At 36.2% G+C, this 22,569-nt stretch overlaps 1 protein-coding gene across 1 annotated transcript; it reads left to right on the top strand.

The window, feature by feature from the left end:
* Positions 1-11,064: 11,064 nt before the first annotated feature.
* Positions 11,065-19,861, top strand: LOC6051357 (glycine receptor subunit alpha-4). The gene is made up of 3 exons (XM_001867772.2): positions 11,065-11,853; positions 18,914-19,109; positions 19,294-19,861. The coding sequence occupies exons 1-3, from the start codon at positions 11,771-11,773 to the stop codon at positions 19,681-19,683; spliced, it is 669 nt and encodes a 222-aa protein (XP_001867807.2). The 5' UTR covers positions 11,065-11,770; the 3' UTR covers positions 19,684-19,861.
* Positions 19,862-22,569: the final 2,708 nt, after the last annotated feature.

Raw genomic sequence — 22,569 nt, 5'->3', positions numbered from 1 at the left:
CAAGCGTCAATAAGAAGGCTGCTGTCTGTTTTGTTAGCTATAGAACTTAACTCCAACGAAGGCTGTCATTGGAATTGAAGTTATATAAGTTTGTTTCAAATCAGTTTTTATAACTCCACTATATAACTTTGTTATAACAAACCGTTTAAACTGTCATTTCGATTACCGTACCACGGAGTAATATTAATATAATCGGTTTGATTTTGATTTGTTGTTTTTTTCTATCATAAACTCTACAAGCTGATAATTTTTGTAGCTTTTACCAGCGACATGTTTACAAATTAACCGGTCAACAATCAAAACTATTGTAATCTACAATGAATAAACATTATTGAAACTCTAAATTCCTCATGTACAAATTTACACCACCTAACAACCAGAGACGCATCGAGCTCTACAGGCTCAATAAAAACTCCTTACCTGCTCTGTATGGTAGAACAGAGCTAAGCTCTGTATGCAGCGAACAGAGCCAGCTCTGTATGGGGAAAAATAATATTGATTTGCATATATCTCAAAAACGATAAGTTTTAGAAAGTTGACATGTTCTAGAAAGTTGCTAGTACAAAGGTTCTATATTATTGTCTCAGACGTCATTACAATTTGGTTGATTTTAGTTGTGCAAAACAAGAAAAAACTATTTATTTTCTAAGATACAAGGTATAGAATATTTTGTTTTCGAAAGTTGCTCAACTTTAAAAATGAACAACTCTCTCGAATACCAAAGCTCTATTTTCAATAGATACCGAAATAAAAAATAAAAACTATTTTTATAATAAATACTGCTTGCGACAAACACAAAGCGACCGCGTCGTAGGCACAGGTAATATGAGGCATGTTTGGTAGAGATCGTCTGAAGTGAAAACTAGTATAGCAGAGTGTTCATAGAGAGTTTTTATGTTAAATGCTCTCGTCTGGATGGTTTAAACAAATTTCAGATAAAATTATACAAATTTATAAAATTATATTCTTTTATTGTACTGGTAAGTAATTAAGATTAGAAACAACAAAATTATTGCACAGCTATTTTTATGTTTGTCTTGACAAAACAAATGTTTAACAAAATTACAAGTTTTGTACAACAAATTAAGATAAAAACAATTTCAAATACGCTAGTTAAAAAATAAAAACTAAATCTTCTAACAATTATTTTAATTTTATAAAAAGAAAATCAGTTAACATAAGTTTAACCTTATAAAGATTTCAGGAAACTTTTCTATTTTATTTAATTCAACAGAAAAAAACTATATTTTTCAAGCAAGAAAACCATAAGAAAGTTTTAAGCTCTTAATAATCTATATGATATTTTTTTAAATTTTGTCACCTTTTTAAATAAAATAAGAAAATGAAATTAAATAGCAAAAACCATTTTTTCTTTATTTCTCAAGCCAGGAAATCAGTGAAGAGTTTCATGCTCTAAATGCTCTCTATGGAAATTTGACATTTTATTACCTGTATTCTAAATATTTTTTTATTTTTCAAATAAAGGAAAGCAGTGAAGAGTTTTTAGCTCTAAATGCTCTCTATTGAAATTGCCATTTTATTACCTGTATTCTAAATATATTTTTTTATTTTTCAAATAAAGGAAAGCAGTGAAGAGTTTTTAGCTATAAATGCTCTCTATGTAAATTTGCCATTTTATTACCTGTATTCTAAATATTTTTTTTTATTTTTCAAACAAAGGAAAGCAGTGAAGAGTTTCTAGCTCTAAATGCTCTCTATGGAAATTTTCTATTTTATTACATGTATTCTATTTTTCAGGAAATCAGTGAAGAGTTTTTGTTCTAAATGCTCTTTATGGAAATTTTGCTATTTTTCTCACTACAAGATTTTAACATCAATTGAGTTGAATAATGTAATTAAATTTAAGTTGGACAAAATAAATCGATAATATATTTTATTGTCGATTATGTTTTACTAAATTTCCATAGAGCATTTAGAGCTAAAACTCTTCACTGCTTTCCTATAAAAAATATTTAGAATACAGGTAATAAAATGGTAAATTTCCATAGAGAGCATTTAGAGCTAAAACTCTTCACTGCTTCTTTATTTGAAAAATAAAAAATATTTAGAATACAGGTAATAAAATGTCAAATTTCCATAGAGAGCATTTAGAGCATGAAACTCTTCACTGATTTCCTGGCTTGAAAATAAAGAAAAAATGGTTTTTGCTATTTAATTTCATTTTCTTATTTTATTTAAAAAGGTGACAAAATTTAAAAAAATATCATATAGATTATTAAGAGCTTAAAACTTTCTTATGGTTTTCTTGCTTGAAAAATATAGTTTTTTCTGTTGAATTAAATAAAATAGAAAAGTTTCCTGAAATCTTTATAAGGTTAAACTTATGTTAACTGATTTTCTTTTTATAAAATTAAAATAATTGTTAGAAGATTTAGTTTTTATTTTTTTAACTAGCGTATTTGAAATTGTTTTTTTTATCTTAATTTGTTGTACAAAACTTGTAATTTTGTTAAACATTTGTTTTGTCAAGACAAACATAAAAATAGCTGTGCAATAATTTTGTTGTTTCTAATCTTAATTACTTACCAGTACAATAAAAAGAATATAATTTTATAAATTTGTATAATTTTATCTGAAATTTGTTTAAACCATCCAGACGAGAGCATTTAACATAAAAACTCTCTATGAACACTCTGCTATACTAGTTTTCACTTCAGACGATCTCTACCAAACATGCCTCATATTACCTGTGCCTACGACGCGGTCGCTTTGTGTTTGTCGCAAGCAGTATTTATTATAAAAATAGTTTTTATTTTTATTTCGGTATCTATTGAAAATAGAGCTTTGGTATCTTCGAGAGAGTTCATTTTTGGTAGTTGAGCAACTTTGTCGAAAACAAAAATATTCTATACCTTGTATCTTAGAAAATAAATAGTTTTTCTTGTTTTGCACAACTAAAATCAACAAATTGTAATGACGTCTGAGACAATAATATAGAACCTTACTACTAGCAACTTTCTAGAACATGTCAACTTTCTAAAACTTATCGTTTTTGAGATATATGCAAATCAATATTATTTTTCCCCATACAGAGCTGGCTCTGTTCGCTGCATACAGAGCTTAGCTCTGTTCTACCATACAGAGCAGGTAAGGAGTTTTTATTGAGCCTGTAGAGCTCGATGCGTCTCTGCTAACAACACGCAATGTCAAGTTGAATATGTATGTTGAGCATCAGTTATATAATCTATTCTCCGATAACATTTGTGTAACAAAGCGAGAAAACCTAAGGTTATTTATAGAATGGTTGGCCACGCTAATTTTTTAGAAGATGCCGTCACATGACAATGTTAGATAAGCAGTGAAATAAACAGTGCAATATTGTTTTTATTCAACAAACTGTTTTCGAGTAAAACATTGCAGATGAGGGAACAGCATCTTGGCATATTAGCACTTTGACGTTCAATTACAGCTCATAAAAAGTGTTTTCGAGTGAAATAAAGTGATAAATAGCTCAATAGGAAATGAGCATGTAAGCATGTAAGAACCTTTAAAGAATTAAATATAAATTTGGAATTTTCAAAACATGGTTTTCAAAAAAATCGGGAAATTTCAAGAATGTTTCATGCTTTAAAATTTAAAATCAGACCATTAGCTGCTCGACATTAGGAAATGGTGGCTTGTTTGGGTGAAACTTAGAAAACTCAATTTTGCCGCTGTATCTCAGCAACCAGAGGTCCAATCTTTAATGTCTCTGACAATTTTATAGCAAATTTGAACTATTCAAAAAAATATATTTTGAAAATGGAGCCTTTTATCAGAAAATCTGTAAAGTGCTTTTCGATTTCAAATTCAATTTTCCAAAATTCACTATTTTTTATAAAATGCATAACTTAACGGCAGATTTTTTGACCATTCTTCTCTAAGGCTCAAAAGTTGCGGATTTTTTCCGCTAAAACATATAAAAAAATCTCGAAAATCAAAAAATACATATATTGGGAAGTTGAGTTTTTGTAAAAAAAGCTAATAAAAAAAATAGACAATTTTTTTTTCGTGTGCCTATTTTTTCTCAATAGTCCTCAACAATACTTACAACTTTGCCGAAGACACCAAATTGATCAGACAATTCACTCAATAGTTACAAATTGAGATAGCTTAAAATACTTTAAAATTGTTTTCTTTTTTCATTGTTGTGCTTTGGATTTCAAATGTAACACAATTTTTGATCCATTGTGATTGAAATTAAATCAGTTTCTTATTAATATATTTCTTCTACTTATTTATTTTTTAAATTACATGAATAAAACAAGAAACGAAAAAAATAGAATTTCATGTTTTATTTAAAACATATTTTACAAATTATCTTTAAATAACAACCGCCAACTGGGGAAAATCGGGACTACAGTCTGAATAGGTACAGGTGATTTTAGAGCAATACATCTGGAAATCGGTGTAAAGCAATCCACACCGTGTTAACGATGTACTTATTGCTGTCTTAATTTTTTTATCTCGATTTGCTCCAGATGCCGATGTTTGATGAAAAATAATTAAATATGATATTTGTTTTAGTTTAAATATTTATGATTTTAAAATAATAGTATAATAAAAATAATATGAGTATTTTTTAAAATTAATAAATAATATTAAATATAAAATATTTTTTCATGTAAAACAATGCGAGCTTGTAAACGAAGAGTGTACAAAACGAAATTGCTTCGAACTTTATTCAACAATTTTCTACCAAACTTTCAACATTGGCAAAATAAACAATTCAATGTTTTTAATGAAACAACTTTACGATTACAGTCCAGACTCGATACTAATAATATTTTTTTTTTCGAAAAAATGTAAAAGTCTCTAAAATATTTCAACGATTTTTATATGAAAAATAAAATCTTTCAAAATATTTTAGAAGAAGTATTTTTAAAAGAACCGCTAATATTTGAAAGAATGGAAAAATCACAAAATCATTACGACAGTCGAAAACAGGTTTTAAAAAATGAAATAAAAACTTAAAAATATTTTAGAGGTCGAACTTTTTTTTGAAGAAATGCTCAAATTTGAAAGAATGGAAAACTCCCAAAAATATTATGGTAGTCAAGAAAATGTTGTTTTAGAAAATAAAAATAAACTTCCAAAATATATTAGAAGTCGAACTGTTTTTCAAAAAACTGCTCATGTTTGAAAGAATGGAAAAAAACACACAAAAATATTTTGACAATCAAGATAAGGTCGTTTCTAAAAATAAAATAAAAACTTAAAATAGTAGTTTATGCAACAAGTTGCAAAAAGAGGATTTTTTCAGCACGAGTCGTACATTTATCCAACGAGGTTAACCGAGCTGGATAAATACGATGAGTGCTGAAAAAATCAAGTTTTGCAACGAGTTCCATACAACATTTTTTGCAATTCCAAAAAACAGACACTGAGTGAAATTTTATGTCAAATTTTCATGTATTTTGTCAATAAATCGTTTAAATCAAAAAAAAATGTTGAAAAGTGTTACTTTTAAAAACAAGTGCTGAAAAGTTCAACTTTTCAGCACCCATTTGAGTGCTGAAAAGTAGAACTTTTCAGCATTTATGTTGAAAAGTGTTGCTATTCGATTCTGTTATTTTTGGTACAGAAAAGTAGGCTATTTCGTCGTTCAAGAATGACAGGAAAAGTAAGTAGTTTCACGACGGAATTGCAAAAAATATTTTAAAAGTCGATTTGTTTTTTGGAAAACAGAACCTCTCAAGAATATTTTGACAATCAAGAAAAGTTGTTTTTAAAAACAAAGAATAAACTTCCAAAATAGTTTAGAAGTCGAACTATTTTCTCCAACGAACTCATGCTCATGTTTGAAAAAAAAAACTGAAAAAACTCACAAAAATATTACGACAAACAAGAAAAGGTTGTTTTTTAAAATAAAGTCTTAAAAAATATTTGAGAAGTCGAACTTATTTTGGAAGAACTGCTCCTTTTTGAAAGAATGGAAATCCTCTTAAAAAATGGTTTGGAAGTAATTCTGTTTATTTAAGAAGATAATCATTACTAGGATGGATGGATAAATCAAGGATAAACTCACAGAAAAAAATGAAGATTTTTTCAAAAGTTTTTAATTATAACTAATTTTTTTCAGTTTTTCACATTCGACTTTTTGTCCTTTCGATGTTTTGTCCATTCTACCTTATGTCTTACGACCTTTTGTCGCACATCCAATCATGTTAACTAATTTGCAGGCAAAATGAGCGACTTCCTAACACCAACTGAAAAGTCAAGTACCTAGAATGCAAAGAAAATCGAAAAACGCTTCCCTAACACAGATGTGAACTAGCAGTAGCTAGAATGCATTTAATTTTGCAAATAATGCAGATCCATCATATCCTGAGTATATGAAGAATCCAAGAAGACCAACATTCCATCTGCTGAGTGTTACTGTCCACGCACTGGACACAAGTTTCGGCCGTCCCGGATCACCGACGGCCTGTGTCCCCAACTTCACTTCCCAGAACCTCTTCCTTCTCCTGCATGAATCTTCCTCAATCCTGCTGCATGCTCCTTCCACTCCTTTTCCTTGCCCGAATCCACTATCCTTGCATGCTAAAATCTCCCACTAATTACTCTCGCGCGACATTTGGTAAGTATTCGGACTAGTTAGTTAAAACTCGCGTTTTGTGTTTGTTGAGCGAACCGAACTCGTTATGCTTTTGTTTACATCGATTATGCTGTGCCGAGATGACAGATCTCGCGTAGCAGTGGTGCTGGTTTTCGGGTGTGTGTATGTCTGTACAATTTGTGTCGTTTTGTCTGTAGGTATTTATATGTTTAGTGTTGGGTTCACAAGTTGGTCTGTTGTGTGTTTGCATGTAATTTGTGTGTGTTTTACAGGTAGGTTAGGTAACTAGGGTAAGTACACTTATTATTGTCTATGGTTAGTTGTCATCACATCAAATTTAATTACAAAACTAGACACATAGTATTTAACAGTTGCCGTTATTCTAACGTTCCTTTATTAAGAGTTTCTACTCTCTTTTCCTCTCTTTTCGTATGTACTGGACACGTCCGAAATTTTGCTTGATGTTTGCTAATTCCCCTCCTGACCCCCAGTTTGAACTGCTACAGATCGCTACACTGAGAAGTAACGTCATGATTCGAAATCCGGACACTTAGTAGCATATCATTTTTGTTATAGCTGAGCAGTTCTCTAGGATTTCGGTCATTCGATTTTTTTTTGTATTTTTTAATCCGACTGAAACTTTTTTGGTGCCTTCGGTATGCCCAAAGAAGCCATTTTGCATCATTAGTTTGTCCATATAATTTTCCATACAAATTCGGCAGCTGTCCATACAAAAATGATGTATGAAAATTCAAAAATCTGTATCTTTTGAAGGAATTTTGATCGATTTGGTGTCTTCGGCAAAGTTGTAGGTATGGATACGGACTACACTGGAAAAAATAATACACGGTAAAAAAATTTGGTGATTTTTTATTTAACTTTTATCACTAAAACTTGATTTACAAAAACACTATTTTTAATTTTTATTTTTGATATGTTTTAGAAGGCATAAAATGCCAACTTTTCAGAAATTTCAGGTTGTGCAAAAATCACTGACCGAGTTATGAATTTTTAATCAATACTGATTTTTCAAAAAATCGAAATTTTGGTCGTAAAATTTTCAATTTCATTTTCGATGTAAAATCAAATTTGCAATCAAAAGTACTTTACTGAAATTTTAAAAGTGCACCGTTTTCAAGTTATAGCCATATTTAAGTGACTTTTTTGAAAATAGTCGCAGTTTTCATTTTTAAATTAGTGCACATGTTTGCCCAGTTTTGAAAAAATATTTTTGAAGAGCTGAAAATTCTCTATATTTTGCTTATTTGGACTTTGTTGATACGACCTTTAGTTGCTGAGATATTGCAATGCAAAGGTTTAAAAACAGGAAAATTGATGTTTTCTAAGTTTCACCCAAACAACCCACCATTTTCTATCGTCAATATCTCAGCAACTAATGGTCCGATTTTCAATGTTAATATATGAAACATTTGTGAAATTTTCCGATCTCTTCGAAAAAATATTTTTGGAATTTTCAAATCAAGACTAACATTTCACAAAGGCCAAACATTCAATATTACGCCCTTTTAAAATGTTTGTCTTGATTTGAAAATTCCAAAAATATTTTTCGAAAAGATCGGAAAATTTCACAATTGTTTCATATATTAACATTGAAAATCGGACCATTAGTTGCTGAGATATTGACGATAGAAAATGGTGGGTTGTTTGGGTGAAACTTAGAAAACATCAATTTTCCTGTTTTTAAACCTTTGCATTGCAATATCTCAGCAACTAATGGTCGTATCAACATAGTCGAATAAGCAAAATATAGAGAATTTTCTCAGCTTTTCAAAAATATTTTTTCAAAACTGGGCAAACATGTGCACTAATTTAAAAATGAAAACTGCGACTATTTTCAAAAGTCACTTAAATATGGCTATAACTTGAAAACGGTGCACTTTATCAAAATTTTAGTAAAGTACTTTTGATTGCAAATTTGATTTTACATCGAAAAATGAAGTTGAAAATTTTTACGACCAAAATTTCGATTTTTTGAAAAATCAGTATTGATTAAAAATTCATAACTCGGTCAGTGATTTTTGCACAACCTGAAATTTCTGAAAAGTTGGCATTTTATGTCTTCTAAAACATATCAAAAATAAAAAAATTAAAAATAGTGTTTTTTTAAATCAAGTTTTAGTGATAAAAGTTAAATAAAAAATCACCAAATTTTTTTACCGTGTATTATTTTTCCAGTGTAGTCCGTATCCATACCTACAACTTTGCCGAAGACACCAAATCGATCAAAAATTCCTTCAAAATACAGATTTTGAATTTTCATACATCATTTTTGTATGGACAGCTGCCGAATTTGTATGGAAAATTATATGGACAAACTAATGATGCAAAATGGCTTTTGGGCATACCGAAGGCACCAAAAAAGTTTCAGCCGGATTAAAAAATACAAAAATTAAAATTGAAGAAAAAAGACCGATTTCGTAGAGAATTGCTCAGCTGGCAAAAAATCATGTAATAAGTTAGAAATGTAGAAATATCATCAGGATGTAGTATAAACAGTCAATTTGAAGAGAATGCATGTAAAATATGTCTTTTCTAACCATTTTTCCTCAGAATTTCCAAATCAAAATGACTTTTTGTGCTTCGAATCCCGGACACTGATAAAAGTTGATTCGAAACCCGGACACTTTTGATTCGAATTCCGGACAATAGATTTTACTTATGAATCGCACAAATTTGGGCCGAAATTTTAGTGAATGGCATTCTGTAGGTCTCAAATAAGATGTTAACATCAAAACAATCGATATTTTGTATAAAAAATTGCTAAAATTTAAGAAAATCAGAACCAAAAATTTCTGCTTTGCCTTTCCGGTGCTTCGGACGCCTATGAAATATTTCAGCAGAAATGTTTCACAGTTTTGGTAATCACATGAGGGCTTTTGTTGATTTGATTTGGTTAACCGCGGTAGATTTTCTTGAAATAATTCGAACTGTCAAAAATCCACCAAAGCATCTACCGGTGGATACTTTTCTACCGCAGATTTTTGTGCGATCAATGTGGTAGATGCTTTGGTGGATTTTTGACAGTGCGAATTATTTCAAGAAAATCCACCGCGGTTAACCAAATCAAATTAACAAAAGCCCTATGATTTAATTTAATTTAATTGTTTTAGCATTGGCCACAGCGTCCAAACATATTTGAAATGAAAGTTGATGTTAGAATTCATCAAATTACACAGTTTAGACAACAATCATGCGAACTTATATCCATATAATTGATAAAACAAGATGAAGTATCCGGGTTTCCAAGCGTCCGGGAATTCGAATCATGACGATATCGACCTTGGTCCAAGTAGGGGAGAGTGGGGAGACTTGATCCCATTTTTTTGTATCGCACATAACTCTGTCAATTTCTCACAAAACTATGAACTTTTTGCATGAATTGAAAGCTTAAATATTCAACTATGTTTGGCTGATAAGGGTATTTAATCAGATAAACTCTTCGAATTATGCCAAGCGTTTTGGAAAAATATTTTAAACCGGCATTTTCAATATGTTGGGGGTAATTTGATCCCCCTTTCAACATTTTGAAGAAATCTTAAGCAAAATGTTTCTTATTCATCCAAACTTTTAATTTTCTATAAGTTAAAGCAATTTCACATTAAATCTGTACGTTTGCGTTCAAAATATAACAAGTTTAGCATGCAAAATATTTAAAAACTTAAAATTTTCTCTTTTAAACCAAAATTTTTGTTGTTTTTTTGTTGTTGTAATTTTTGTTTACAAAACTTTTGAAAAATGGTTCAAACTGCAGTAAGTTATGTACAACTATACTAAAGGAAACTATGTACGAAAACCCAGCCCAATTATTAAATCTTGAGGCTGATTCCGGTGACTGTAAAAATGCAGGGATCAAGTCTCCCTAAACGCACTTTTTTAAACAATTGATTGTAAAAATAGTTTGAGGATAAATTTACCGTCAAATTCGTAAGGGTTTTGGAGTTGATATGTTTATCAAACAATTCATGTATAAAACATATTTTTTGAATAATTTTTGAGTGTTTTCTATACTTATCAAAACAAAGAAAAAAGATCTCTTGGAAGTTTTTTGCAGCACTTTTTAGAAAAATGTGTGTAACTCAATCTAAACATTTTTTAATTTTTTTCTTTGTTTTCTACAATGAGTTTTACTCCATTTCGCACAACTTTCTAAAACAAAGCAAATTGTTTTACCCACATGCTAACGAGATACAGGCTTGGGATCAAGTGTCCCCGGGGATCAAGTCTCCCCACTCTCCCCTAAATAAGGTATTGCATTTTCTCACCGTTAACTAATATTCCATGAAGCTATATTGTTAATTTATATTCCAACATTTTAGCACGCAAACAAACGGTAAATACTTTCTTCTGCCCTTTTAGAAAATTGTCATTAGTTGCAAATGCAAACTTGGCGTTTTCATACTTGGCCACTGATCATCAGCCCAAAAATCAACAATATGACAATATTGAATGTTGCCAACACTTCAAAACCAAAAAATCCCAGTGCTTAAAATTTTCACTCAAGAAAACCCACATAAAAGCTTGAACACTTCGAGTCTTCCCTGGCACACCGTACAGTAAACCCAGCCCCGTTTCGTTTTCAGTTCGATTTTTGCTGTTTTCCCGTTCGGTTCGAAGTTTTCCAGGTGCCCACAACGAATCCGATGCGATGTAACCTTATGTTCGATTTTTCCACCATTTCGGACGCGATTCACTGAAAATGTCCCTCTAATGGCTTCCCGTCGGCGGTTCGGTCGTGATCGTGGCAGGAACGCGCGCGGTTCGGTGTGGATTTCCGAGTGTTTTGGGTTGGTTTAGGGATTTTGGCTGGAACAAACTTAACGGTGCAAGGCTACACGAAAATGAAATCAAAACTTCGGTGGTGGAAAAAACTGCGCCTCAGGCTTTAAAACGGTGTGGTGTGAATTTATGTGGAGAAAGTGTGCGAGATTTGCCAAATTTGAGCATTTTTCGACTAAATTAAGGATTAAGCTGTAAATTTCACCCCTTCTGCTGTGTTCACCGAACGGTTTGAACAACCACCCGACTCCGGATGACCTAAAAGTGCACGCACTTTACTCTTGGCTTACTCTTGGAAGTTCTAGTGTCAAGCAGGGTTGAAGTCCGGTTATGCCCTTTTCGACCTCCTTCGAGCCTGGTGACCGTTGACCGAACCGATTACATCCCAAAATCACCGCGACCAGGTCGTCGAAGATGATCCCGCGGTGGACCGTCCTGCTGGTTCCGCTGATGCTGGACGTGCTCCTGGATTCGGTCCAGGCCGGAAAGAGCCACAGGTAAGCATGCGACGACAGGGAGCCGCCATTTTGTTTTTTAAGGGAAAAGCAGCAGCGAAAATCGATTTTCAGCGCTAAAGATGACCACAAAGCGGAACCGTCCCGGGGCTTAAGGCAGCCAGAGAAGCGGGTGCAAAGACCGTTGCGTAATCCAATAGTAAACAGTAAACACAGCGAAAACTTCCTATTACATTGTGTGTGTGTGTGCTCGGTTGTACGTGTGCCAAGGACGACGCTTCACAGCCATGTGATGTGATTCATATGGCGTGGTCACGTGTTCCGGGAATGATCCCCGAAGAGTGCTTTATTTTGCTGCATTGCTTTGCTCAATTGTACCGTTTTGTGGGAGGTCAGCTGTTGTTGCAGTTGCTAGCAGGTCGCTTGTTGCAACTGGTACATGGTAGCCGTAGTAGATAGGTCAAGATTTTTCACACCTTGAAGCCAAACTTGGAGCAGGGAATTATGTGCGAGCGAAAGGGTGACTTCTAGAACGGACTTTACGTTTGTAGGTACAAGGATTTTTGTTAGGAAGAAAACTTTCTAGGCCGTCGAACGAGGGCTCAGCATTTTACAATTTTCAACCAGCGATTTTAGTAGGTAGTATGTGTTCCTCCAAACCACTTCTCATTGATCCGTCCGAATCGCTGGTGTTACACATATGGTGCCACCAACACCGTAGCTTCTTTTTTCTGCGTTGTAGCGGCTATACTTTTCCATTCCGCACCCCATTAAGGGCGTGTAAATACTCTCCTTGGTCACACAATGTTTTCCCACATTTTGGTAGCCGGGACATTGGAAAAATCTGGACGATACTTGCGTTTCTGTTCTTCAGGCCACTTTATCACTTATTAAAATAATGTGTAAAGATCAGTTCAGAAATACTATAGCACTCATTAAACTTTTCAATATTTTTTTATAAAATGACGCGAGCCAAAATTATCCCGTCCTTCCTGTAGCGCGACCTACTTCGATCGTAATGTGGAATTCCTCAACTTTTATTTCAACCTCCGAGGGAGCAAATACCAAACACTAAAAAACAATTCCTTTGGAAATTTTGTAATTTTAACATTTTTATACCTTTATTCCATAAACATTCAGTCAAAATATTATTAAGTGATCCGCTCACCATCGGAGATTTCTTAACTCAATTTCAAACACTGGCAAAGGCCATTTTGACATGATACACAGCACGCGGCATGCTCATCAACATAGAATTATTACTAGAATATCACCCAAGTAACCAAACAGCACTAAAACAAGTCAGATTGCAGCACTAGAAGCGTTTTACCAGCTGTGGTTTACAGCAAAGTTGTTTTGACATCTGCACTAAATGCGCTTTTACAGCTGATAAGCAACCGGTTTTGGACTTTATATTTATGATTTCCAGCTAGCCTCTACTGTTGTTGATCCAACCCTGCACAAAATGTCAAAAAAATGAGAGAAGCAATAATGTTGCTCTCTCTCTCTCTTTTTCCTCTCCCTCTTCCGATCTATTTTTGGTTTGTTTACTACCACGTTACCGACTCAACTGACCGAGTGGGGAAGAGCCGATTTTTTTGAGTGAAAGGTAGATGTTGGAGATGTGATGCCAGTAGCTTGAGGTTACCGCCGTTGAGTGGAGTTTTCTGCGCCTTTATCCATTCGCCCAATTTGGAGGTGGCTTACCGCAGCTGTTTTCAAACCTACAAATGCTTGTACTTTGCGGGACCCAAATTGGGAATTTACTAAGGTGGACATCAAAGACGGCAACCACCGGAAATCGTAAGATAAAAAAAACACTTCAAAGCATTATGATTCACACGGGGAATCCAAAAGTAAGCAGTTGCCATTTGTCACCGTAGTGGCCGAAAAAGCCAACCTGCAAAAATGCCTTTAGAAGTGATCATTTAGTCATCTATTATTTAGTTTTCCTAAAAGAAAAGGTTCACCATCCATTTATTTTCTTCTCAAAAGAATAAAAACATCAGAAGCATAAAACTACGATGAATCTCCGCCATCGACTGACAGCTGGTTTGTTTTGGTCGTACTGGTTGAACGAATGAGCGAGCAAGAGATATTTTTATTTTCGTTTATTTCGTTCTCTCTCTTTCACTCCTCAACAGTGTTGCCAGTAAAATGAGGGAAAATGCAGCAGTGTTGCGAGGAGCAGCATTAAAACTGCTGCATATCAGCTTATAAGGCTTTCTAGGCAGAAATTTACCAACACATTCAAAGTATGTTTACATGACAGCTGGACGTTTGTTTGCATCAGGTTTCCTATCTCTTTCTAGCAAAATTTTTTTGTCAGGCGACTTCTAGCTGGTTTTTTTTTACTGACTGCCCGATATGTCAGCCAACATACTTCGCAGGGCTGTGACAGCTACAGCTCGATCATTGTTTGCATCAGGACACTGTGACGAGGAGTTCGTCATTTTTGAGTTAAATTATATTTTTTTCACTGGGCCTAGAAAGCCTTATACTACAGCAGTTGTTTTAGAGTTGATTTGTTTTCATCCTAGATGTTTTATGACTGATTAGCTGTAGAATGCTGATGAACAGCACCTTTATGATTTCTCTTAGTGCTGGATGGTCTAAAGAATCGCTGGTCGGTGGTTGGACTCGCATTTCAAAAGTCGTCAGTTCGAATCCTCCAGTGGAAGGTTATAGTAAAGTGAAAATAGGTTTGGGTACTCCCCTATTCAAGCCTTCGGACTCAGTACAGGGTCGTTAAAGTGGATGTGTGGTGTCTCATGCGCCCCAATTTCCTTACGCTGTAGGAAGCAGAGATACCGATAACTAATACTCGATCACACTTCTTGTCTGATATTTGCTCTCTACGTGCACTCTGCACACGAACCGTCGATCGGCTTGAGGGCCGATCAAAGCACACCTCGGGGCAAGACAGTGAAGAAACCAGAACAAACGAGAGTTACTCCGGGAGCAAACGGGAGGAATCGAGAGAAACTCGGAGAAATGAGAGTAACCCCTCTCTTGTCTTCAGAAATGTCACTTTTGACATTGCTGAATGCTGACGTTTCTCTTCTGATGTCATTTTTACCGTTTTGATTTTGCCTTTTGAATGTTGACTTCTCTTCGCGCCAATTACCATTTTTGCAGAAAAAAAAAACAAGTAAATTGTGTTGTTTTATAACTAAATTGGCTGCGACCCACTCCAAGTACCATGGCTCCGGTAAGTATTAACGGGAAGTCTTCAACCGAGTTGGGAAACCTCCGGAAGGAAACTGCCTCACAGTCCAACTCCAACATGTCTAAGATTGGTAATTTCCTCCTCCCCCAGATCGTGTGAAGGAATTTGCTTGGGGATCCGGTTCCGTGCGCTGGTGAAAGCCATAACCAGCTATTCCGGAAGAAGCACACCAAGTCTTAGTACGAGGTCATGGACCGGTACGTGTCAGTTGACAGAAGCTAGAGACTCCGATGGACCAACATGACTACTAACCAAGGCCAAGGACAGATTAATCATCAATTGAGGACGTGTTTGAAGATACGAAAAGGTTTCCACGACAATATGTCACCGTGGCCATATGCTGGCAGGGTTTATTTTGGGGTTTGTTGTAGTTTATAGGATAGTCATTATTTATTGTATTTTTGTGTTAATAAATAAACATTAATTTCCATGGGAGGAGGGATGGGGTGTGGGGGGCATCCCAATTAGCACCGTCGGGATTTTGAGCGGTCTTTGGCAGTACGGGATGTTAATGTCCAGTTCGGCAAGCGGATCTTTTCTTGGCTTTTCGTGTGTTTCGTCATTCCCGGGAAGCAGCAATAGGTAGGTAGGTGGTGCTACGTCATGGAGGTCGGTCTCTTGTCGCCGGTCAGCGGTTTGCTGCAGCATGGGCTGAATCTCTTCGAGACAAATCACTTCAACGTCAAACTTCTTTCACACGTGAAGTCGATTGCCATCTTAGCAGGTTGTAATTGTTCTGTTCCGAGTCGTCAGGAATTGCCGTCTGCTTGAAGACCATGGCTTAAATGCTTTCAGGGCAATCGGGACAGAGCAGTGCATGAGGCCGAGTAGGACGTATAGTTTCGCCCAGTTCGAGTGGTCGTAAAGGGCAACACGGGTCACCTCTCTGTTGGTAACCTCAGCACGGATCACTAGCAGGACTGCTTGCAATCCTACGAAACTTCTGCGGGTTGATGTTTCTGATCAAGGCTCAACTGCGATAAACTGTCTTGGAACCGGGGTTCTGTTCCCGGTAGTACCAGGACAGCAAGTTGAAGAAGTAGTCCCACGAGATGGTCGCTGCGGCACCTCCGCTTCCCTACTTTAGCAAATTGCGCATTCCGAGAGGATTGTGGCGAGCATTGTCAGACACGGATTGAAAAGAATCTGAGGCAGATTATCTCCGGCCAACCAGATGAACTTGAAAAGGCAAATGGACTGAAACAGCGCGCGCTGATAGTTGGCAGCCACATCCATCGGTCTCCAGTATTCGGGGGTCAGCGAGAGCGTTAATAGGCAACTAAGCTCAAGAAATTACGGAAATGACTCATAATTCGATTGTAGGATCGGTCCAGAGTCGCGTCGATAATCTTCTCCAAGTCGATCCGGAACTGTAACGAACTTCCGGTGCGGATCACTTAGTCCCATTTTTCTTCTTGCCTTTGTACTAACAGGCCGCTTGGAACCGAACCCTTGGCGGGGTTACATCTGGAGGTTACATTACTATTTACATCCTCCTCAAGACAATAACGAATAAGTGGCCGTGGACGACGTGGTTCCTACCGCCGGATTATTCGTCGTTTGACGCACAGGTTGTGTTTGAGTTTTCCATTCTAGAAGCGCCGTCGTGACTCATTTCGGTTGCCAACTTCGACCTGTCCTGCTGACAACCGACACTCCGAGTGCATTTAACATGGCCAATCATGCCAGGGAACCAGGCCCTATACCAGGCCAGATTCTGGAGTCAGCGTTTGGTTAAAATAACTTGGTGCGGCACAATCTGTTTAAAGTAAACAAACAACAAAATGACATTTCTTTGTTTCGCTCTTCTCTCTTTTTTTGCTCTCTTCAAAGAGATCTCTCTTAAAATAATCGGAGCAACCGAGAGTAAACGGGAGCAATCGGGAGGAATCTGGAGGAATGTAGAGCAACCGAGAAGAATGAGCTGAAAACGATCAAAAGTGATTTTTCAGAGCAAACGGGAGCAAAGCAGAGGAAACGGGAGCAACCAGAGTAACTCCCTTGCTCACTGTCTTGCCCCGAGAAGCACACTTTACAGTCAGTCCGAAGTAGACTTAAGTCCAAGATGGACGTTTAAAGAGTTTCGCTGCTTTAGTGAATTTCGTGCATTAATCCGAAAACCTTATTTTATATAGCGCTGAAGATGGTTTGATTTTTACCCATAGCGCGTTGTCTGGATTTCAGCTGCTGAACTCAACCAGCTGATCGTCGCAAAGACAATAGCTTCAAGCTATTGTCCGAGCCTTTCTATGCTGTTTCGCATCGTAAACAAGAAATTTAAATTATTGACGATTATACCAGCAAATCATTTTCCAATATTTGTATTAGGTACAAACCCACAGTTGAGGCTAAAGTATCAGTTATATTGGAGATTTTACCTGCATCTCATGTTAAAATGATCCTTTAGTAAAACTAGATAGTTTTTAACGACAAAACGCAATTAACCCTTCTGCTAGACGGAATCGGAGACCAATCCGGAATACTTGGAGGAATCTGAAGACGAAGGGAGAACAAAGAGAAAATTCAAACAGTTGGGCAAATCAACGAGCCACGCCAGAAAGGAGGAAACCGGAGGAAACTCTAATTCGGGGAACACAGGAAGTAAGTTTTCCAGCAATCGGGAGGCTGTAGCCAAAATAACCGGCCTGGATTTGGAACTCCTATAGATATGCCGTGGTTTTTAAGCTAATCAATAGCAAAGGTCGTCAGTTCGAATTCCGGGGTGGCTGGAAGCCAAAAAAAAAGAAAAAAAAGAGGTTTGGATTGTATCACCGTTTCAAATCTTCGAACATCAAGTTTAGAGTAGGAATCTAACAATAGAGATCGCCAAGGCAATGCTGTAGAGCGATCAATTTGAACAAACAAACGTCTTATATAAAATTATGCCAAATATAAAACCTTATCGATTAAAGAAAACAAAATCTCGCATAAAATTGAAACTTATTCCAAATCGTGTGCAGATTGTTGCACTTCCCGTCCTTAATCACTCGGGGTAGTTGTTTTGTCACTGTCGCTAGAACTCATCTTGCGATTTGTAGACCAATTTGCAATTCGTCTGAATTCCGGATGAACCGATGTTCATCCTCACTGAAGATCATCTCGAGTACGGATTGCGTTTGATACGATCGGCTTTGGCGCTGAAAAACAAAAAGGAATCAAGTCAAAATTAAACAGTTCATTCGCCAAGAACCGTTGAGTAAACATGCAGTGTATACAGTTGACATTGATATTATCGAAATGCTCTGTTTTCAAGCATGTCATTTATTCCCATCTCCGGGGGCTATGGAATGTCGCGATCCGGACGGTAATCCTGCTGGTGATTGAGCTTTCCGGGGCAACGGCTTTGGCGCCGAAAAACTAATTAAATACATATCGACAGCATTGGCGTTTTTTTTTTCAAATGTTCAGTCGCTTTGGGATGCTACTTGCGTGAAGGAAAACACGTCATCCGTTGACAAAAATCACACATTGTTAAAAACAATTACATTGGATAACTCCAACGAAAACAGGCTATCAGCGTTTGTTTGTTTTCAACAACATGGTATACTCCATATTTAAGTGGCTTTGAGTCACACAAAATACTTATAAGGTTCTTTCGGCTTGGTAGTCGTTGAGGCAAGGTTCAAAGAACGATTAATTGTTGTTAGTCCGTCGTTTCGATGTATTAGAAATCATTCTCAAGGAATCTAAAAAATGGTAAAATCTTTACGTTAATCAACGGAATCGTTCATCGTCAGGTGACTTTTCTAGACGTCCATAAACTGTTCGGGAAGGGTAAAAAACAATGTGATTTGTAAGGGTCTCCAGTTTCTGTACTTTTGAACAACTTAAATATATTACTCTATAAATGCTATCATTTTCTCCCCCTCATAGAAACAACTACGCCAACTACTCGAGCGACATGGAAGTGACGAAGCACCCGGTCGCTAGCTTAGACCTGTCGGACATCCTGCCGCTGCACCACAAAACTTACGACAAAAACCGGGCGCCCAAGCTGCTCGGACAACCCACGGTGGTGTACTTCCACGTGACCGTGCTCTCGATTGACTCGATCAACGAGGAGTCGATGGTAAGCAGCGTGATCGCTACTTGGTTTGAGTCTTTGCAATACTAAGATTATGAGTTAGTGGGTGTCTTAGCTGAAACTTCTTAGCGGAGACACCCACCATCAGGTTCATCTAGCATTGCCGAGACACGAACCAAGAAGCGCTCAACGATATGTATGTAGTTATTTTACGTGAAACCCATTCCAGACCTACGTGGCGGACATATTTTTGGCACAAAGCTGGCGCGACCCGCGGCTCCGGCTACCGGAGAACATGAGCGAGGAGTACCGGATACTGGACGTGGACTGGCTGCACAGCATCTGGCGGCCCGACTGCTTCTTCAAAAACGCGAAAAAGGTCACCTTCCACGAGATGAGCATCCCGAACCACTACCTGTGGCTGTACCACGACAAAACGCTGCTGTACATGTCGAAGCTGACGCTGGTGCTGTCGTGCGCGATGAAGTTCGAGTCGTACCCGCACGACACCCAGATCTGCTCGATGATGATCGAGAGCTGTAAGTATTGCGTGGGGGGTGAACTGCATTGGATGAAAAGGGTAAGATGTCGTTGGTTGCCTAGTTTTATGGTATTTTGAGTGTTTTTTTAGCACAAGGTTTGGTGAGTAGCCTTCAATGTCTTAAGAATCTCAATCAAACAAAGCGCTTACATTAGCCTGTCCCATTTTGAGGTCATGTCGAGGAATTTCAGGTGCTCACTTCTTAAATGGTAGATTATGATGTTAGGAACAATGTTTTCTTAAACAAGAAAAAATAATAAAATACTTTCTCGCACCCCCTAGTCGATTTACTGAAAAAAGTCACTTTTTTGAACAAATTTTCTAAAATCGCTTGGAATCAATACAAAAACTGTTTCGATCAGGTGTGTATTATCTTCAAACGATAGGTTTTTGTCCATAGATTAAGATGCACTATCAATATTGGACGAAAATTTAAGTTTTTGGACTCTCCCAGGCGGATTTGTGTCGAAAAAATCGCATTTTTTCGAAACTTTTTTCAGAAATGTTCATTTAATTCAGGGTAGCCTATTTTTCCCAGTGAAACAAATACGTGCAGCTTGTAGGAAATTTCATGGCGAACATTTTTCTCTCTGAGAAAATGCAATTTCGACACTCCAGAACCAAGATATTTGAGTTTTAGTGAGGAAAAAAGTGCCAATTTTCAAAATTTCTCGGAATTCTGAAGCAAGGCCTACTAATTACACGATGTAGCAAGCACATGTCTCAAAGGTCAGGGTATGCTTTTTATAGTAATTTTGGCCGCTGAATCCGAATCTGAAATCAAATTTCGTGCAAACAGTGATGTTTTGGAGCTACACCCTTTTGGAATGTTATTTGCGTGTTTAAGAGGCAGTTTTTGTAAATATTGCTCGGTTTGTTCTAGAGTCGTATCGAGGTGCTCCGATTTGGATGAAACTTTCAGCGTTTGTTTGTCTATACATGAGATAAACTCATGCCAAAAATGAGCCCTCTAAGACAAAGGGAAGTGGGGTAAAACGGGCATTGAAGATTGAGGTCCAAAAAACATAAAAAATCTTAAAATTGCTCGTATTTAAGTAAAACTTCATCAATTTCAACTATCTTAGATGCATTTGAATGGTCTTTTGAAGCACTTCAAAATGAGCCATAGACATCCAAGATTGGTTTAACTTTTTCTCATAGCTTTTGCAAATTACTGTTAAAAATTGTTTTTTTTAAACCTCAATATATTTTTGCAACAGCCTCCAACACCCATACTCTTTTAGTTCAAGTTAGGGAATTTCATGGACTATAAGCCTACGGTAATAACTTTTTTGGCCAATCGCAGTTTTTCTCATAGTTTTTCGATTTTTCTATAACAAACATTTTACAATGTTAGTTATTGTCCTGTTGTTTAGTCTCACTTTTGTCATATTCGAAATCCTCGGAAAATTCAAACTCCAAACTGGCATGAGTTCATCTCATGTATAGACAAACAAACGCTGAAAGTTTCATCCAAATCGGAGCACCTTGATACGACAACAAACCGAGCAATATTTACAAAAACTACCTCTTAAACACGCAAATAACATTCCAAAAGGGTGTAGCTCCAAAACATCACTGTTTGCACGAAATTTGATTTCAGATTCGGATTCAGCGGCCAAAATTACTATAAAAGCATACCCTGACCTTTGAGACATATGCTTGCTACATCGTGTAATTAGTAGGCCTTGCTTCAGAATTCTGAGAAATTTTGAAAATTGGCACTTTTTTCCTCACTAAAACTCAAATATCTCGGCTCTGGAGTGTCGAAATTGCATTTTCTCAGAGAGAAAAATGTTCGCCATGAAATTTCCTACAAGCTGCACGTATTGGTTTTACTGGGAAAAATAGGCTACCCTAAATTAAATGAACATTTCTGAAAAAAGTTTCGAAAAAATGCGATTTTTTCGACACAAATCCGCCTGGGAGAGTCCAAAAACTTAAATTTTCGTCCAATATTGATAGTGCATCTTAATCTATGGACAAAACCTATCGTTTGAAGATAATACACACCTGCTCGAAACAGTTTTGTATTGATTCCAAGCGATTTTAGAAAATTTGTTCAAAAAGTGACTTTTTCAGTAAATCGACTAGGGGGTGCGAGAAAGTATTTTATTATTTTTTCTTGTCTAAGAAAACATTGTTCCTAACATCATAATCTACCATTTAAGAAGTGAGCACCTGAAATTCCTCGACATGACCTCAAAATGGGACAGGCTAGCTTACATTCTCAGGGAAAAGAACAGCTGAAGACGAGCAAATGTCAAGGTGGCGTAAAGGTTGACAATATCTTTTTCCAATAAATAAAATCAAATTTGAATTCATACCTGTAAGGTTTTTTATGAGCAGAAAAGAAATCCTAACAAACTTTACATTCATTGGTTTGGGAAGAGTCTTTCATCCTTGTTGTCTTTAATTGAAACTTGAAAGCTTAACATTAGCTCATTCTTTCAAATAATTCTAGCTTACTTTTTCAAAAGGTCCTATGTACATAGGAAACCCATGGCACCTTGGTGGATTTGAAAAAGTAATCTAGAATACTACGAAGTGAAAAATAATTTAACAAAATACATGTTCGAATCCAGAGAAATGTTCAATCAAAATCAAGTTCTGTCGAACAACATTGTAGAAATGCATTCAAGTTGTTCGCTTTAGCACGGACACGCTCCACTTTGCATCGAACGTTGCGTACAATGTTGTGTGCAAGCGACGAAATGTTTCAAATGTTGAAGAAGAGCGAGCATGCTCGGCACGAAAATCCTCCACGTGTGAGGGACAATGCTGGTTATGCTTGTTCGTTATTTTCCAGCTTTCAATTCCAAAGCATCTACTTTTTTCGAAGTATCATTTTTAAAAGCATCAACTTCAAAACACTAACGAACTTAAAGCTTAGTAGTCACTCTTAATATGAACGAAGTTTCGATCTGATAGTGCTATCTTGACACACCCTGTAAATAGCTGTAA

This window comes from Culex quinquefasciatus, chromosome 1, assembly GCF_015732765.1.
Source record: "Culex quinquefasciatus strain JHB chromosome 1, VPISU_Cqui_1.0_pri_paternal, whole genome shotgun sequence".
In the NCBI taxonomy this organism is placed as follows: domain Eukaryota; kingdom Metazoa; phylum Arthropoda; class Insecta; order Diptera; family Culicidae; genus Culex; species Culex quinquefasciatus.
Note: the sequence above shows the minus strand (reverse complement) of the source record. Positions and strands in the feature narration are given on the sequence as shown.